At 44.5% G+C, this 18,323-nt stretch overlaps 1 protein-coding gene across 3 annotated transcripts in view; it reads left to right on the top strand.

Moving 5' to 3' along the window:
* Nucleotides 1-35: 35 nt before the first annotated feature.
* Nucleotides 36-18,323, top strand: part of ppp2r5b (protein phosphatase 2, regulatory subunit B', beta) — a 19,552-nt gene continuing 1,264 nt past the window's right edge. Inside the window, exons 1-13 of one of the 3 annotated variants that reach the window (XM_035520081.1) lie at nt 36-545; nt 1,354-1,551; nt 9,746-9,942; nt 10,331-10,432; nt 10,516-10,608; nt 10,899-11,029; nt 11,376-11,435; nt 13,722-13,830; nt 16,480-16,533; nt 16,655-16,705; nt 17,574-17,693; nt 17,834-17,961; nt 18,224-18,323. The exon at nt 18,224-18,323 is cut by the window's right edge and continues 2 nt beyond it. In XM_035520081.1, the coding sequence (XP_035375974.1) occupies nt 1,356-1,551; nt 9,746-9,942; nt 10,331-10,432; nt 10,516-10,608; nt 10,899-11,029; nt 11,376-11,435; nt 13,722-13,830; nt 16,480-16,533; nt 16,655-16,705; nt 17,574-17,693; nt 17,834-17,961; nt 18,224-18,323 (1,341 nt within the window). In that variant the 5' untranslated portion in view covers nt 36-545; nt 1,354-1,355. Of the gene's footprint in view, nt 1,552-9,745; nt 9,943-10,330; nt 10,433-10,515; nt 10,609-10,898; nt 11,030-11,375; nt 11,436-13,721; nt 13,831-16,479; nt 16,534-16,654; nt 16,706-17,573; nt 17,694-17,833; nt 17,962-18,223 lie in introns of all 3 variants that reach the window. The other 2 variants (XM_035520080.1, XM_027014025.2) reach the window with 2 other exon arrangements.

Raw genomic sequence — 18,323 nt, 5'->3', positions numbered from 1 at the left:
TAAAACAATAATCGCCGTGTAAGGGAGCCACGGGGGCGAGCGAAGCCACGCTGGAACAATGGTTCTCTGAGCATGCAACCCAATGACAGTCCCAAAATACCGCGGCTAACGAGTATGTGAACCAGTAAGGGAGGGAGGAGAGGGTTAGGCAAGAGAAAATACATAGTTACAGACAGCGACTACCAGAGGGAGGTGAGCGTACGCTCGAATTTACCATAAAAAAAAATACGGGTCGACGGTGTTCGGGCGGTGAGCAAATGGAATAACAAGCTAAATCTCAAACAATCCTGCGATCGGTAGAGCTAGTACATATTAGTAAATAAATAAATAAGAGCGACACAAGCGTCATCCGCAGTGTGTAGCCTACATCTCCTTGCACCACCTGAGTGTGCTCAAGACAACGACGGATGCGGGTAGAGAAGAACGAGCGTGAAACAACACAAGCAGAGGAGCGGAAGAACGGAAGAGGGATCTGTGGATTGGTGTCTTACCAGACGTTTGGAAAATCTCTGTTTTGTGTTCGGGACGCCTGGAAAGGGAGAGAGGTAGGGGTGACGGTGGTGTTGCAGCTGTCTTGATTATCTACACATGTCGGCGCGATTGAACCCGCCATCCCCGCCCTGCGTGGATGCTCCCTCGGTCTGAGCGGCAGCGGTGAGCTGATTGCAGAATAAAGGAATTAAAGCGCATAGGCCGACATTGGAAAACTGAACCACGACAATAAGGATACGGGATAAGTACTAAGGCGCAGAGTGGGTAATATGACATTAAATCAATAACTCGTGCAATTCTTTCTGTTTGGACCGGGCATCTGATCGGATTTTTCATAATTCTTTGGACTTCTGACATGGAACGTTATTGATTAAAGACAGACGGCATGTTGATTACATCTACTTTCGATTTTTAATTCAACAACGATTTGTATATCTAACGTGTAAATATTTAAATAAAGACCAAATTTAGGCCGATGACTTACTGATGACGCCAGTACGGCAGAACATTCTCTATAGTAGCGATACATGTGCACCCCCATATTTCTATAAGTAGACTGCTATAGATTTCTGTCTGTCATTGTCTTGGATATGTGCTTGTTTTTAAGGCAAATCCCGTTTTTTCGGGTCTATTAAAAATAGGGGGACGCATCAACCAGACAGTGAACATTCCATCCAAATCTTGACCAGGTTATCCTATTTTTGTTTTCCACCTTATAATTTCACCCGTTTACTAAAATTCCTTGGAAAGTCGTTTCCCCCCCCCGTCCTAGGCTATTTTTTCCAGTAGCCAGTGCAAGGCTACGGAACGGTCCTCTTCATTGCCTTGTCTCCCCTTACAAACCAAGCACCACCTTTGCAGCTATGGAGACCCCTACTAAGCTACCTCCGTCAAGCCCGTCCTCGCCGACCACGGGATTCTCGGTGCCCAGCGCGGAGAAGGTGGACGGCTTTCCCCGACGTTCGATGCGAAGGGCTCGGCAGCGGAGGTCCCACAGCTCGTCGCAGTTCCGTTATCAGAGCTCCCAGGTGGAGTTAACGCCTCTGCCGCTCCTCAAAGGTACGTTTTCAATAGGCCATATTGTGAGTTAGTTAGCTCCATGTATAAACAGCATTGCACTGCTAAGGTAAAATATACATCATTGTTTTTGATATATATGAGTAGGTTATATGACTATACATAATGTCTGGGAATACTGACTAATGCACTAAAGATTGTGGTGTAGGGCTTATTCTAAGCCCCACATGTAACCAAATCTTCTCAGGAGTACAAGTCAGGTTTCAGTTACAAAAGAAGGGAGCAAATGAATCAGTGCATAGGCTATTTCATGGTTTGCTCAGCAAGGTTGCTGATAGCTCCATGCATATACATTTGAGTTCTGGTATCAGTGGAATTTCCAGTTTCGCATTCATCCATGACTCCTAGTTTTATTTCTCAGCCGGAATTAGCCCTAGCATGTTCTCACAGTCTCGGACTCGACCCGTTGTTGAACTCCAGGACACAGCACTTAAATGGCTGAATTCTTCCAATCATTATTGTCACTGGGTGAGTTTAGAACACTGCAAGGGAAAGATACTTTTCATGAATACAGGCCTTGATATGCCTAATTCAGATTTGTTTTGTAAAAGGCACAAACAGCAGAATGACCAAGTCTCCAGTAAAAACGGGTTCAGAACAGAACCTACAGACCCACATATTTTGTTGGCACTCTTGTAATCCTTTTCATCTTGACAACTAAAGTAACAAAGCAGCCCTTCTCCGAAGGCTGTTTCGGTGCTACTGTTACAAAACAGGAGGTAGAATTCCCCTGTACACGATATTAAACATTTTTCTTGATGATTCACCAAAGAACAGCCAGATGTATTCAAAAGTCAGTTTGTTTCTGACCATAGTTCACAGGGCAGATGTATTCCTCTCCTCCACCAATCACGCATATGATTCCATTTTTATTTATTTCATTAGACTCCCACGACACATTCGTGATTCACGCCTAAGCTTCATATGAATCTCCCTTTGATTCGTCTAGGATTGGTTCGAGCTGGATTTCTAGTGCAGCAGGATTTGGCAGGACATCTCCTCATGTGTTAGTGCAGAGGTGGGAGTGTTGCCAATATATGCAGGGGGTTCAGAGAGAGCCACTATCCCACTTTACCACCCTGCTAGCCTCATGGTACAGAAGAGGACCGTTCTGAAGCCGCTCTTCTCTCAGTTGTAGTTATCCATTCATTGTGTCTGACTTAAAAGGGCTCGAAAGCTGATGTCCTTCAATGGTCCTACTGCACAGAGGTTTTGATACATGCCTATTTATTGCATAATGTTATGGAAGAAAAGATAGTTTAAAGGAAGGCAAAGATTTCTTGTTTCTGCCTTTTATTTTGATCCTTGTTTGTGTTGCGTGTCATATTTACTTAAGTACCAGGTGATTTGTGTAAATGGTGTACTTCCTGTGTTTAGTGATGACTGTGCTGTTTATAAGGTGTTCCTAAGGTAAAGCATTACTAAGGCTTTATGGCTTAACCAGGATGTTGCATCCTGGTTAAGTCATGTCAGTTGACATTTCAGTTGTCCTGTCATAATGTATGAACAACACAAGTTTTTACATCAGTCATTTAAATGTTATGACATCAAGAGTCTGAATGACACAGGATTTTTGGAATAAGTGCCAATGCAAATATTACAGTTTTTTGATCTGTTATATTTGTCGTTTTTATTTTGAAGCACCTGTACTCAGAACAGGCATGCAAATACTGTTGCTCAGGAAATTAGGTCTGCAGAAACATAATATTAACAAAAATGTGTCTAGGCAAACATGACCCTGTGTACTGACCACTTTGCAGTGGTCCTAAAGACTTACTGGTGGAAAGGTTCATCTTTAGGACAGCTGTGTTTCTAACAGTTCAGTTCCCACCAAGATCTGAATAAATGCTGATATCATAGTATCAGATGCCAACACCAGTAAATCAGCCAATTGCATTAATGGCCCTGGATAAATTGGTAAACCAATATGTTGGTCAAGCTCAATTTGTCCTGAACTTTTCTGAAGAGAGTGCTGATGTAAGTCCAGGGTTTGCTTCTCATATCGTAATGAATATGCGTACAGAGATCTTACAACAGCATTTTTTTTTCTGTTTTACTTTTATTTTTACCTATATAGTGGCCCTCACTGTTATACACGGAAAACAACTGAATACCTAGCCATTCAACCAGACACTCAGTGATGATTTCATTTAGAGTTGAAGAGAGATCTATTACTGTGAGTAATAGTGACAATGAAGCAGGTCAGAGAAGACTACTCAAGTGCTAATTCACTTCTTCAGAACTGAACTAGGCATGTAAAGCATGCAGCTCACACGGTACCGGCCAATGGCCAAAGGCAGGGTTGTCTGCTGTATTTATGTATATTTGTTTTATTGGTCTGCAGTAAAAAAATATCTTAAAAAGATACGTGACAGAACGTGACTTGATCATGAAATACTGATCATGACAACTAGTTTTGCAAACTGGAGATGAAAGTTTGCTACAGTCAAAAAGTTAAGTTGTTTTTCCGTACCTACCCTCAGACAAAAGTATACGTTTTTAAACCACATATTCCTCCAAACTGTCCTCAAGTTTGTGTAATTATATACTAGATTGATGAGTGTAAAGTACTGAGAGTAAAATACAGAGTAAATTATTGACTAAATGACCAAGTGCCTCTGCTTCATATGTGGAGGCATAATACAGTGTCTTATTCTTGGTGTAAATGCAGATGTATATGACTTGAGTAGATTTAGCTCTCCACATACATGAAGTTTAGGAGAGTGTGACAGACTTAGTCATGTTGACTTAGTTATGGGCACAACAGATAATTGAAGACAACTGCAGTTTTAATCCAGAAGATCTAAAACAATGATCTTAGTGGTAGGTGGGAAGCCATTAAACCAGTAAATATCTGGGACCCAAGATGGGCCTTGTATTCGAGATATGATTGGATCAGGCCCTGCGTGTGTTTTATTAGGGATATGATTGGATCAGGCCCTGTGTGTGTTTTATTAGGGATATGATTGGATCAGGCCCTGTGTGTGTTTTATTAGGGATATGATTGGATCAGGTCCTGTGTGTGTTTGGTATGTATGACTGTTATTTTACCCACCTGCCTCCTCAGTGTTTTGGCTTGTGCTAGCCCTCGTGTGAGTTTTCGTTTCTGTAAATAAGCCCTTTAGCCTGAAGCAGAGCTTTCCTTTAAGGAACAGACCACTCAGAACTCCGACTGCAGTCTGGATTGCTCAGTGGAGTCGTAGAGTCACAGCTTCTAGTTTCAGAGCAGTTCTGCTTTAAACATTAGATCCCCTCCTGAACAGACAAACTGGGTGCTTTGAAGTGACAGCGATCTGTTTTCACACGGGTTGGAAAATGAATCGCCCCTCTTGAATGCGAATGTTTTTTTTTTCGTCAGGCTGTGCTTCTTTGCTTGTGTACTGAGCGAACGATCTCCTAGTCCCCTTGTCTTCACGCACGAGTGTGTGGGTATATGTTCAAGCCTGTCTCAGCTCTGCAGTACTTGAGTCATGTATTCTTGGGCATACTGCTTAGCTCTTTGTGGGCATTTGTGTCCCGCTGCGTGTGAGTGAGTGTGTCTGTTCGTATAGGCCCCGCTGGCCAATGTGGTGTAGGGTTACAGCAGACAGAAGGTTTGCTTCAGTGGCCTCTTCAGATCAATAAAGGGGGCAAGAGAGTTAGAGGCAGGGAACAAGAGAAGCAGAGAGACATTACAGTGAGAAAGAGAGCTAGTGGATGAGCGGTTGAATAAATGGCCATGTGGAGACAAGAAGCTTTTACTGCATATACAGTATACAGAGATTTGCTTAGGAGATGAAAACCAGGAAGAAAAAGATGAACATGATTTAAAAAAAAAATGATATTTAACCAATGTAATAAAGTCCAACACTGACAACTGATAAATAATTCCAATGCATCATACTTCTGATACATGAATTTACAAGTTTACCAGTGGGGAAAGACTTATGTTTAGGTTTATTAATTATTTCCCTTTGTAGTGGGTTACAGATGATTTGGTGAATGTGAAGCAGCAAAAAATATTAGGTGTAGTTCCATATCAGATGTATTTGTTTTGAAACTGAAAATCACTTCTTCATTCAAAACATAGTTTTCATGCCTTTTCTGAATGGCCACGCGCAGAGAAGTTCTGCTTTCCCGGTCCTTCTGCAGAGCTCCTGTTATTACTGTGCTTCCGGAGCTGTTAGGAGATGAGGCGGCTTTGCCGGCCCCCGAAAATAGAGCAACACTCATCAGCCACCCAAACACTTTAACCGTTATTTAACGGGAGAGAGTCTCCCTGCTCAGAGAAGAAGAGAAACAGAGGAAGGGGGGCATGAGCGGGTGAGCGAGAGAGAGTGAGTGGTACCTAGAGGCAGCGAGAGAGGGTGGGGTGGAGGACGAGTAGAACGAGAGAGATCGGGTGGAGGGATGACATCATTCCTCTTGCTCTCTCCATCCCATTTTCCCTTGCGCTGCCTTTTCGCCTGCTTCTTTCTCCCTCTGTTCTGCTCTCTCTCTCTCTCTCTCTCCCTCTCTCTCTCTCTCTCCCTCTCTTTCTCTGCCTCGCTCATTGGCTACACTATATTTAGCTCCAGCTTTGAGTTGAGGATATTAGTGGGTGTTTAATTCAGTGATGGCTAGGTTTGCTGCAGAGAGGCTTGCCCTTTAAGACATCTGTGGCCATTTGAATGACTGATTCAGGTGTTAAATTATTGCTGTTTCTGCAGTCCAGTTCTATTCAGACATTAAAATATGTTCACGCATATCAATTGAACTACTTTCACTCCATTCGGAATTCTCCATTTTGAAGTCATTCATTTTCTGATTTAGCCTCGGTTATCATTATTTTGGGGGCCCCGTCTGTCTTTCTCTGTGTCTCTATCTCTCCGTCTCTCTGTCTTTGTCTCTCTATCTTTCCTTCTCTCTTTCTCTGTCTCTCTATCTTTCCATCTCTGTCTCTCTATCTTTCCGTCTCTTTCTCTGTCTATCTTTCCGTCTCTCTTTCTCTGTCTCTCTATCTCTCCGTCTCTCTTTCTCTCTATCTCTCCGTCTCTCTGTCTTTGTCTCTCTATCTTTCCTTCTCTCTTTATCTGTCTCTCTATCTTTCCGTCTCTGTCTCTCTATCTTTCCGTCTCTTTCTCTGTCTATCTTTCCGTCTCTCTTTCTCTGTCTCTCTATCTCTCCGTCTCTCTTTCTCTCTATCTTTCCTTCTCTCTTTCTCTGTCTCTCTATCTTTCCGTCTCTGTCTCTCTATTTTTCCGTCTCTCTTTCTCTGTCTCTCTCTCTCTTTCTCTATCTCTCCGTCTCTCTGTCTCTGTCTCTCTATCTCTCCGTCTCTCTGTCTCTGTCTCTCTATCTCTCCGTCTCTCTTTCTCTGACTCTCTATCTCTCCGTCTCTCTTTCTCTGTCTCTCTATCTTTCTGTCTCTCTTTCTCTGTCTCTCTATCTCTCCGTCTCTCTTTCTCTGTCTCTCTATCTCTCCGTCTCTGTCTCTCTATCTCTCCGTCTCTCTGTCTCTGTTTCTCTATCTCTCCGTCTCTCTTTCTCTGTCTCTCTATCTCTCTGTCTCTGTCTCTCTATCTCTGTCTCTCTATCTCTCCGTCTCTCTTTCTCTCCGTCTCTCTGTCTCTCCGTCTCTCTTTCTCTGTCTCTCTATCTCTCCGTCTCTCTTTCTCTGTCTCTCTATCTCTCCGTCTCTCTGTCTCTGTCTCTCTATCTCTCCGTCTCTCTTTCTCTGTCTCTCTATCTCTCCGTCTCTCTTTCTCTGTCTCTCTATCTCTCCGTCTCTCTGTCTCTGTCTCTCTATCTCTCCGTCTCTCTGTCTGTCTCTCTATCTCTCCGTCTCTCTTTGGCTCTCCCTCTCTTCCAGTCTTCCAGCTCTCTCCACCCATCTTGTCTCACTCACTTTTTCCGGCCTGTTCGGCTTCTCCGCCCTTGCCTGTAGCCACGTCCTGCACGCTTGCTCTCTTGCATGCCATGCTTCCCTCTCTCTCTCCCTCTCTCTGTCTCTCTCTCTCCCTCTCTCTGTCTCTCTCTCTCTCTCTCCCTCTCTCTGTCTCTCCCTCTCCCTCTCTCTGTCTCTGTCTCTCTCTCTCTCTCTCATACACAGACACACTGACACCTTCTCATGACATTCATCTCAGCTAATTTTGCCTTTCACTTGCTTCTGCTTTTCTCTTCCTTCCTGTCTCTCTCTTCCGGTCTTTGCCACTTTCCTCCTGCTCTCCTCACCCTCTGCTTTCTCTGGCACAGACTGTGAAGGTTAAATCTAATCCATTTTTTAATGGAGAGTAATTGTATGAAGAGGTGGCATGCTGGCCCCACAGAGACAGACAGAGAGAGAGAGAGAGAGAGTGCATGTATATGGCACATAAGCAAACATTATTAGTTGAATTAGCTGCATGTCAGCACCGACTTGGCTGAAAGGAGGGGTTTGTCGTAGAATCGGGACACATCGTAAGACTTGGACATACACCCTATGATCTGAAAACAGAGTACATCGTAATCCTCTTAAGAGCTGGCGCATGTCGATATGCACCATTGTACACATGTCCACTCACACTCATGAAGTCTGAGCATACATTCTCTGAGCAGTTTATGTGTTTATTTTACGAAAGAAACAGCCTTTGAGTTTGATTCAGTGCTGATTGTTAGTGTGGAGGTTGCGGTTACACTATGTGTGGAGGTTGGGGTTACACTATGTGTGGAGGTTGGGATTACACTATGTGTGGAGGTTGGGGTTACACTATGTGTGCAGATTGGGGTTACTCTAACTGTGGAGGTTGGGTTACACTGTGTGGAGGTTGGGGTTACACTATGTGTGGAGGTTGGGATTACACTGTGTGTAGGATGGGGTTACTCTATGTGTGGAGGTTGGGATTACACTATGTGTGGAGGTGGGGTTACACTATGCGCACTATGTGCAGGTTCGGGTTACTCTAACTGTGGAGGTTGGGGTTACAATATGTGTGGAGGTTGGGGATACTCCAACTGTGAAGGTTGGGGTTACACTATGTGTGGAGGTTGGGATTACACTATGTGTGCAGGTTGGGGTTACACTATGTGTGGAGGTTGGGGTTACTCTAACTGTGGAGGTTGAGGTTACACTATGTGTGCAGGTTGGGGTTACACTATGTGTGCAGGTTGGGATTACACTATGTGTGGAGGTTGGGATTACACTATGTGTGCAGGTTTGGGATTACACTATGTGTGGAGGTTGGGATTACACTATGTGTGGAGGTTCGGATTACACTATGTATGGAGGTTGGGGTTACACTATGTGTGCAGGTTGGGGTTACACTATGTGTGCAGGTTGGGATTACACTATGTGGAGGTTGGGGTTACACTATGTGTGCAGGTTGGGATTACACTATGTGTGGAGGTTGGGATTACACTATGTGTGCAGGTTGGGGTTACACTATGTGTGCAGGTTGGGGTTACACTATGTGTGGAGGTTGGGGTTACACTATGTGTGCAGGTTGGGATTACACTATGTGTGGAGGTTGGGATTACACTATGTGTGGAGGTTGGGGTTACTCTATGTGTGGAGGTTAGGATTACACTATGTGTGCAGGTTGGGATTACACTATTTGTGCAGGTTGGGATTACTCTAAATGTGAATATTGTAATTATTGTAAGTGTGAAAGTTGGGGTTACTATAAGTATGGATTTTTAGGCTACTGTAAGTGTTGACATTGGGGTTACTGGGATTTGGGATGACTGTGATGTGGTTACTGTAAATGTGAATGTTGGGGTCACATTAATGTAAATGATGTTCTGAAATGTGCTGACATGGTGTGACTCTCTTTACATCCACCACTGTGTGCAGTGTGAAAGTGCTTTTGGATCATTTTGATCATTTACTAAACCTAAAGACTTTTGATTAGATCCAGTGTGTTTTATTAACCCTAGTCCCACACTTCAGTGTGTTTTTTACATACCCTGGTCCCACATGGAACCTTACAATGCCATTATAAAATAATTGAAATATGGGAGAAACTCTCCCACCTCCTCTCCACCCTTCACCCTTCTCCACCCGGCATCCAGTCTCTGTCCAGGGCCGGCAGTGCCTGCCCAAAAACACCCAGCCATGTTCTCACAGTCCTCTCCCATCATCCAGTCCCGCATCACTGCCATGGTCTGCACTCGGAAATTAGCAACTAATTACATAAGAAGTGTCACTTAATCTCTCTCTCTCTGTCTCTCCCTCACTCAGATGCCCCAGTGGCTGAGCTGCACGACCTGTTCTGTAAGAAGCTGCAGCAGTGCTGTGTGCTCTTCGACTTCCTGGACTGCGTGGCCGACCTGAAGGGGAAGGAGATCAAGCGCGCGGCCCTCAACGAGCTGGTGGAGAGCGTGGCCACGAGCCGTGGCGTCCTCATCGAGCCCCTCTACCCCGAGGCCATCAAGATGGTGAGAGGAGGATACCTGAGCGGGCGCCGGGGCAGACAAGGCGATTGAACGAGGGAGAGGAGGACGAGAGCAGGAGAGGCAGTTTCACGTTGTTTGAATTGGTTATGGTAGTGCTGGAGCCCGTGAAGCTGATTCAAACAGGACCATGTTCCCTTTGGATTGTGTTGGTGTTGGTTTGGCTGGTCTGGTTGATTTTTGAACGCTGCCCCTTCATGTGTTGCAGAGTGGTGTCATTTGAGCTGAGTTTGTTAGCTAGTGAGTCGGACAAATTTAGTAAGAATGCTTTAGTGTGTCAAATTTTAGGAGAAGAAATCAGTAAGAAGGAGTAAGTAAGTAGTTCATCTGAAGTTTTGTTTTCCATGCTTATCCCACCCCTCACCTTCTCCAGATCTCGGTGAACATCTTCCGTACTCTCCCCCCCAGCGAGAACCCAGAGTTCGACCCAGAGGAGGACGAGCCCACGCTGGAGGCTTCCTGGCCACATCTCCAGGTGTGCTCCCGGGCTCTCCTCTGTTAGGTGGCATTGCAGTTGCGTGAGGTCTTTCCTCAAACCAAATGTCTCCCACTCTGCAGCTGGTGTATGAGTTCTTTTTACGCTTCCTGGAGAGCCCTGATTTCCAGCCATCCATGGCCAAACGATATGTGGACCAGAAATTTGTTCTGCAGGTACAGTGTATACAGTTTATTGTGTGGGATTTTCTTTGGGATTTTCTGGTTTTTCTCACAGACACAAGCCATAACTAAAACAAAGAATGTAAGTGTGTGTGTATGTGTGTGTGTGTGTGTGTGTCCTATGTATATTTTGTAGTGATAAACAGCAATAAATATGGTTTTGTCTTTTGTACCTACTTGTTTCTTAGCATTTTATATATTGCCTTTAATAAGATACGTAGACTGTGTGTGACTTGGATGTGTGAGGTATGAGTTGTTGGGCACATATTTCAATCTGTTCCAAGCTTCTGGAGTTGTTTGACAGTGAAGACCCCAGAGAAAGGGAATACCTGAAGACCATCCTGCATCGGGTTTATGGCAAGCTGCTCGGCCTTCGAGCATACATTCGCAAACAGATCAACAACATCTTCCTCAGGTTGGACTCAAGAAGCACCCACACACACGCTTGCATGCACACACACATAGGCCTGTTGATATGTGATCTGTGCATACTGTTTGGTGTGTGCTTCCCAGACCATTGCACTGTGACTCTAAATTCATCATGAAACTGACTAGACTCTCGGCGCTGCAGCGCATTAGTGGCTTACACTCTTTTCCCTGCTTCAGATAGCATTAACACCGTGATATATGACAGAAAGCTCTCCTGTGAGTTTGTTTAATGAACAGCTTGTTTACTGCCTATTTTCACAGCACGCTCTCTAAATGAACATTCTGTGCTGTGAGTTCATGTGATATTTGATGTGTGTGTTTCGTCCCTGCAGGTTCATTTATGAAACTGAGCACTTCAATGGGGTGGCTGAACTGCTGGAGATCTTGGGCAGGTGAATGTTCATTACTGCCGTACAGGACGACGCGTAGGCGCCTAACAGCATGTGTTACATTATGAGATGACGTCTAGGCTTTATAACCGTGTGTAATACCATGGGAAATGACGCCTGGGCTTTATAATGGTGTGTAATACCATGAGAAATTCCGCCTAGGCTTTATAAGAGTGTTTGATACCTTTTGAGAGAACGTCTAGGCTCTCTAATAGCATGTGTTACATTATGAGATGACGCCTAGGCTCTATAACAGCATGTGTTACATTATGAGATGATGCCTAGGCTCTATAACAGCATGTGTTACATTATGAGATGACGTCTAGGCTCTCTAATAGCATGTGTTACATTATGAGATGACGTCTAGGCTCTCTAATAGCATGTGTTACATTATGAGATGACGCCTAGGCTCTATAACAGCATGTGTTACATTATGAGATGATGCCTAGGCTTTATAACAGCTTGTGATACTTTGTGTTTTGATGGCACACACAAGCAGTTTGCCTGCCCGAGGACGTGTTTGAGTTCACTGTAGGGCCACCTCATTAAAGGCATCTTCAGTTTCTGCCTTTGCGCGACTTTTGCTAAAAAAAAACACCCGGAAGGTCTTACCTAACTGATTACGCTCTTATTATGTTAATCCCTCACAGTGGACCCTTACTGCTCAATTAGTATGTGATAGGAGGAGTAGAATACTACATCTTAAAAGATTATACAGCACTGTGTCATAATCCAGTGGGAGTAGAAAGAGCCCCTCGTTTTGTGCATGTTTGAAGCATGGTAGCAACCGATATCCAAGGATCCAGGTAATTGCTTGAGGTTGGCGTAGAGCAGCAAGTAGGCCAGTGAGTCAGACCCTTAGCAGGGGTTCCCACGTCAGTGTCGTCTGCCCTCGACCTCATCATTTTCTACCTTTTATGCTTCAGCTCCATGGTGAGCACCATTATACAATATAGGTGGGGTTTTTGTTAGTTTTGGGGTTTTTGGGGGGGGGGGGGGCACACAACGATCTCCTGCAATTTGCCTCAACGTAAGCTAAATGTGGTGCGTTCCTAAGCATGATGGGAATCCCAGCTAAAGCAAATCCGAGTGAGAGATGAGGGTGTAGGGAGACAGAGAGCAGGAGGAGGAGAGCTAGAGGGATGAGTCAAAGAGGGGATGGAGGTTTGCATTCAGGTTGATGCCGGTGGTATTTTTAGTTCCACCCACAGAATTTCTCTGATAATCAACTGACACAAACAGTGAGGGAGAGAGACAGAGAGAGAGAGAGAGAGAGAGAGAGAGAGAGAGAAAGAGAAGATGGGGAGAATGACGAGAAGTAATGACGCCGTTCTGACACTTCCTGTGTCCCTCTCTCACTGTAGCTCAGAGGACATGTGAGTGTTGCAACGGAGAGATGCAGTGGAAGAGGAGGAGGAGGTGGGAGGAGAACATGAGTGACAGGGGGGAGGAGCTAGAAGAGAACATGAGTGACAAGGGGGAGGAGCTAGAAGAGAACATGACTGACAGGGGGAGGAGCTAGAAGAGAAGATGGGGGATGGGGGAGGAGCTAGAAGAGAACATGAGTGACAGGGGGAGGAGCTAGAAGAGAACATGAGTCACAGGGGGAGGAGCTAGAAGAGAACATGAGTGACAAGGGGGAGGAGCTAGAAGAGAACATGAGTGACAGGGGAGGAGCTAGAAGAGAACATGAGTGACAAGGGGGAGGAGCTAGAAGATAACATGAGTGACAGGGGAGGAGCTAAAAGAGAACATGAGTGACAGGGGGAGGAGCTAGAAGAGAACATGCATAACGGGGGAGGAGCTAGATGAGAACTTGAGTGAAAGTAGGAGCAGCTCCAAGGAAGCCAATGGCAAAAGGAACCAAATGAAGAAGTGAACGAGGGAAAAGAGAACCTGAGAGAGAGAGCGAGAGACCAGCGAGGGATGAAATGTCAAAAGACAGACACGAGGGTAGGGTAATGAGAGCAGCAAAGAAGACATTGCAGAACAGGTGAGCATGTTGGTATACATGCATCTGTGCAAGCAGGATGAAAGACAGAGTGGAGGGATGGGTGGGGAGGAGCACTGAGCTGGTGAACTGGAGTGAGGCAAGCAAGCACAGAGCATCTCCAGGTCTGCTGACACTAATCCTGTTTACCTTCCCTTGCTTGGCTCTGCCTTCCCCACAATTCCCTCTGTCCTCTGGAGTCTCTCTAAAATGCCATTGCTTTTTCCTTTCGATCCTTTCCTCTCCTCCTCTCCCCTCTCCTCTCATTTCTTCTCCTCTCTCCTGTCTTCTCTTTTCAGCATCATTAATGGCTTTGCTCTGCCTCTGAAGTCGGAGCACAAACAGTTCCTGGTGAGGGTCCTGATCCCCCTGCATACTGCCAAGTCTCTCTCCATCTTTCATGCGCAGGTTAGAGTTTCTCACAGACATATGCACATACAAAGACACACACACACACACACCACACACAGTTAATTAAACAACTGTTATGACATTGGAGACCACAGTGTGGTGCTGAAGACTCATGTTTGTAAGTGTAATTCACGTTGAGAGAAGGGATGAGCAGGGATGCCCAGCGTGTGAGACTGGGTACTTGTGGTACACATTCATGTTTACATTTCTAAGATAGTCCCCTGATGAGCTTGACATATGTACAGTGTGCTAAGTGACTGATTTCTAAGGCCTGGCTTCATTGTGCATATGTACAAGTGTGGGAATGTGTGTATATATTTCTACATGCCAGTGCTCTACATTTTGCCTTGTCAATACCTTTCTATACTTAATTCATCCCCAACACACTAAGCTGTTTGCAGTTCTAACACCCTGCAATGCTGCGCAGGGATATCTAAGAGAATGCCTTTGATACCCCAGATGGGTTTTATCACTTTGTGTACCTGTCAGTATGCAAATTACCCTGCTCGGCCCACTGTGTTAAGAGTCCCCTTAAGCATACTTCTGATATCTGGATTGCTGTTGTTGTTGTTGTTGTTGTTGTTTTATGCAACAAACAACTGATTATGTCTGAGACATCATGAGGTTGGCACCGTCCCCCGAGTTCCATGGTCATGGACGCTCATGAACCTGGCAATCAAAGGCTGCAGTGCAAAGGTCATAGCAGTCACCCTGCGGTAGAACGAACAGGCCGCCTTGCAAGGGCTTCTTGAGGAACTGGATCATGAACTTTTACCCCATTTGAAGAAATGTTGTCAGCCCCACTGGCCGGTTGAGCAGTGGGTTGCCTGTGTCTGCTTTGGTGTCACATAGTAACAATGCGTCCTGTTTGCATTAGAACTAATGAATGTAACCTCTGGTGGGTTTATCTGGGGCTTTTGGTGATTAGTTCTCACAGCGGCGGAGAGTAGCAGGTGACATGATGGGGTTTGTAGGCTGTCTCTCGATGATGTGATGCGTGATTTGGGACTGAGCCAAACTAAAGCTGCACAGCACATTCAGAACTGATATTTGCTTTGAGATTTCACTCAAGCACACTCTTGAAATGGTTATGATCTCTGTTGGCTCCATGTGGTGCATGGGAGTGTGCACACAAGTACAGCATACACATATAAACACATACACACACACACACACACACACACACACACACACACACACACAACAGTAGCCTATGATAAGCATAGAAAGATAATGAAATGGAAATAGATATATAGGTAAGTACGGTCCATGACATTTACAGTATGAGGTTCGCATGTTCACGCGGATCAGGGGGGTTAAGCCAGATTTGAGGGAGCCATTTGGAGACTAAGTGAGGCAGAAAAATGGAAAATTAGGCTGTTCAAAACCTCTTTGTTGCCCTCAGGAAAAATACAGCAAGTGTATGTGACATCAGCTCTTCCGAGACAAACATACACTGTCACATTCTCACATATCACCACAGCAACTAGCCAAGGCAGAAAGGCAAGTGTTATACAGATACTGCAATGTGGTATCTCTTTTAGAAAAACGTCCTTTTTCTTATCTTCTGACCTGCACATCAGGGAGCCTTGGCTGTATTGAGGAGACCTGAATGCAGAATGCTAGAGAAAGTCAGAGAGACAGTGATGACGATGATGACACACTAATACCATAACTCCGTTTATGGTATTAGTATGCGTCATTAGACAGAGAGAAAATCTTCAGCTCTCTTTTAAAAACAATACCAAGTGCAGCTTTAATAAATGATGGTTATCACAGTGTAAGACACAAATTGTTGGTACCCCGTGGCTGTTCGATAGACTCTGAACTGGATAGATTAGAGGGGCAGCTTTTAGTGGAATAGAGCCAGTCTACAAGATCAAAGCATTAGCCTCTAAGAGCTCAAGCATGGAAAGAGCTTCTCCAAAGAGAGTGAGTTAGAGGCTCTGAACCATTTCATACAGACACACACACACACACACACACACACACACACACACTACAGCAGAAGCATTTCATGGAGCATTTCAAAATGAATACACTAAAAAAAATCTAAAGATAGCGAGAGAGAAGAGAAGATAAACAGTCCGAGAGACCTACGAAGTGGTCTGTGGAATGGGGTTCAGCACCCTGAGAATCTCCATGGCACTTTTCATTAAATGAAAAAGCCTTTATTTAGACTTGTTTAAACCGGGCTATGGACAAAGTGTCTCTGGACACATTGCATAGTGAGCCTTCATCAAAGAGAGTCACAGTGCAACCTCAACACAGGTTCTATAAATAACACGATTCATCACATGGTTTGCTACCAAACCAGACTCATGTGTAGAAAACAAAACGTCAAATAAAAAATGCACAAGAAACCGACAAATAATAAACCATTCAACTAAAAAAGAAAAGGAAAGCATACATCGTCTTTTTGTTTTGCCAATTGTAGATCTAGAGTTAATAACGTTTAATTGTAGACTCTGTAAGACACAATATCATGAAAATGTTTACCTTGAATTACATTATCACAGTGGTCACTTCAATTGCTATAAAACATCCTAATCTATATAAACATACACACACATGCACACACGCGGGCACACACACACACACACACACACACACACACACTTATTTTGTGGCGTTTCCGTTCTATAGCTGGCCTACTGTGTTGTCCAATTTATGGAGAAGGACGCCACTGTTACGGAATATGTAAGTCACTACATCTCATATTTAAAAAACTCATGATCGGCATGTTTTGCTTTTCCTGACTCACTACTACCACGATTTAACATCTGTGCTTTTTATTCTTTGTTTTTAAACACAATTTTAGATCATCAGAGGGCTACTGAAGTACTGGCCCAAAACATGCACCCAGAAAGAGGTGAGAAACAGAGGAGCAAAGTTGCGGTGTTTGGTGAGAAACAGAGGAGCAAAGTTGCGGTGTTTGGTGAGAAACAGAGGAGCAAAGTTGCGGTGTTTGGTGAGAAACATAGAGAGGGACACCACAAAGGGACATATGGATTTTGTGTTTGATGAGAAATACAGAGGTGTGCATGATTGGTTGTGGTGTTTGATGAGAAACATGGTGTTTGGTGAGAAACAGAGGAGCAAAGTTGCGGTGTTTGGTGAGAAACATAGAGAGGGACACCACAAAGGGACATATGGATTTTGTGTTTGATGAGAAATACAGAGGTGTGCATGATTGGTTGTGGTGTTTGATGAGAAACATGGTGTTTGGTGAGAAACAGAGTTGTGCATGGATCTGGTGGTGAGAAGAATGAATGCATTGTTTTAATGTGCTGGACGCATGGACAGATGATTGGATCTGTCAAAAAGACAACAAACGTGAAATCAAAGGTGTGCGTGGAGAAATGTTACTGCGTTTATATGTGCGACATACTTTAACATATGACTTTAATATGGAGGGGGACATAGTATGTTTTAAAGTCAAACTGCTTCCTGTTTAACTTCAACATAGACTGCTTCATCTGAATATACACTTCAGTAGGGATGAGGGGGACAGTGTGCAATATTATCTTTAAGATAAAAAAAAAACCAGTTGAGGTCGCATAACTACTGTGCAGGATTCTGTATTGCTTTCATGGTTCATGAAGTCATGAGGAGTGTTGAAGAGTAACGGACTGATATGATCCAGGCATTTGTGTGTGTGTGTGTGTGTGTGTGTGTGCGCGCGCGCGTGTGTGTGTTGGTGTATGGTGTGCATGCATGATGCTACATTCCGGCTCCAGGTGATGTTCCTGGGTGAGATCGAGGAGATCCTGGATGTCATCGAGCCATCTCAGTTCATCCGTGTGCAGGAGCCGCTCTTCAAGCAGATCGCCTCCTGCATCTCCAGCCCCCACTTCCAGGTCTGCGGTGACCTTTGCGGTGTCATGAGAAGAGCAGCAGATGAGCCGATGAGATGAGAAGCAGTGAAGTCAGTGGGTGTGGCAGGTGGTGCTGATCTCTGAACTCTGAACTCTGAACTCTGTGTTTCTCCCTGTGTCAGGTTGCAGAGCGGGCTCTGTATTTCTGGAATAACGAGTACATCCTGAGTCTGATCGAGGAGAACTGCCAGGTCATTCTGCCTCTGGTCTTCGGGACACTCTACAGAGTCTCCAAAGAGCACTGGAACCAGTCAGTGGTCCTCACAGAAACGCCAACTCCAAATGAACACATAAAAACACTTAGAAGCCCTAAAATGTGAAGTTATGAAGCTCCTTCTGTATTTTTAGTTGTAACAAGTACACCACCATCTATTTACCCATGTCCCCCTACACAACTGGAGCTACTTGCAGTCATTTCATTCACTTAGTCATTTACCTCTTGCTAAAAATAGCCATTAATGTAACATGGAAAGAGTCAACATATTGATGCCTTGTATCTTGTTTTCCCTCAGAACAATTGTGTCTCTTATCTACAATGTCCTGAAGACGTTTATGGAGATGAATAGTAAGCTCTTTGATGACCTTACTGCCTCATACAAGGTGGAGAAACAG

Source organism: Electrophorus electricus, chromosome 19 (genome assembly GCF_013358815.1).
Source record: "Electrophorus electricus isolate fEleEle1 chromosome 19, fEleEle1.pri, whole genome shotgun sequence".
Classification (NCBI taxonomy): Eukaryota; Metazoa; Chordata; class Actinopteri; order Gymnotiformes; family Gymnotidae; genus Electrophorus; species Electrophorus electricus.
This window is presented reverse-complemented; position numbering and strand designations above follow the sequence as displayed.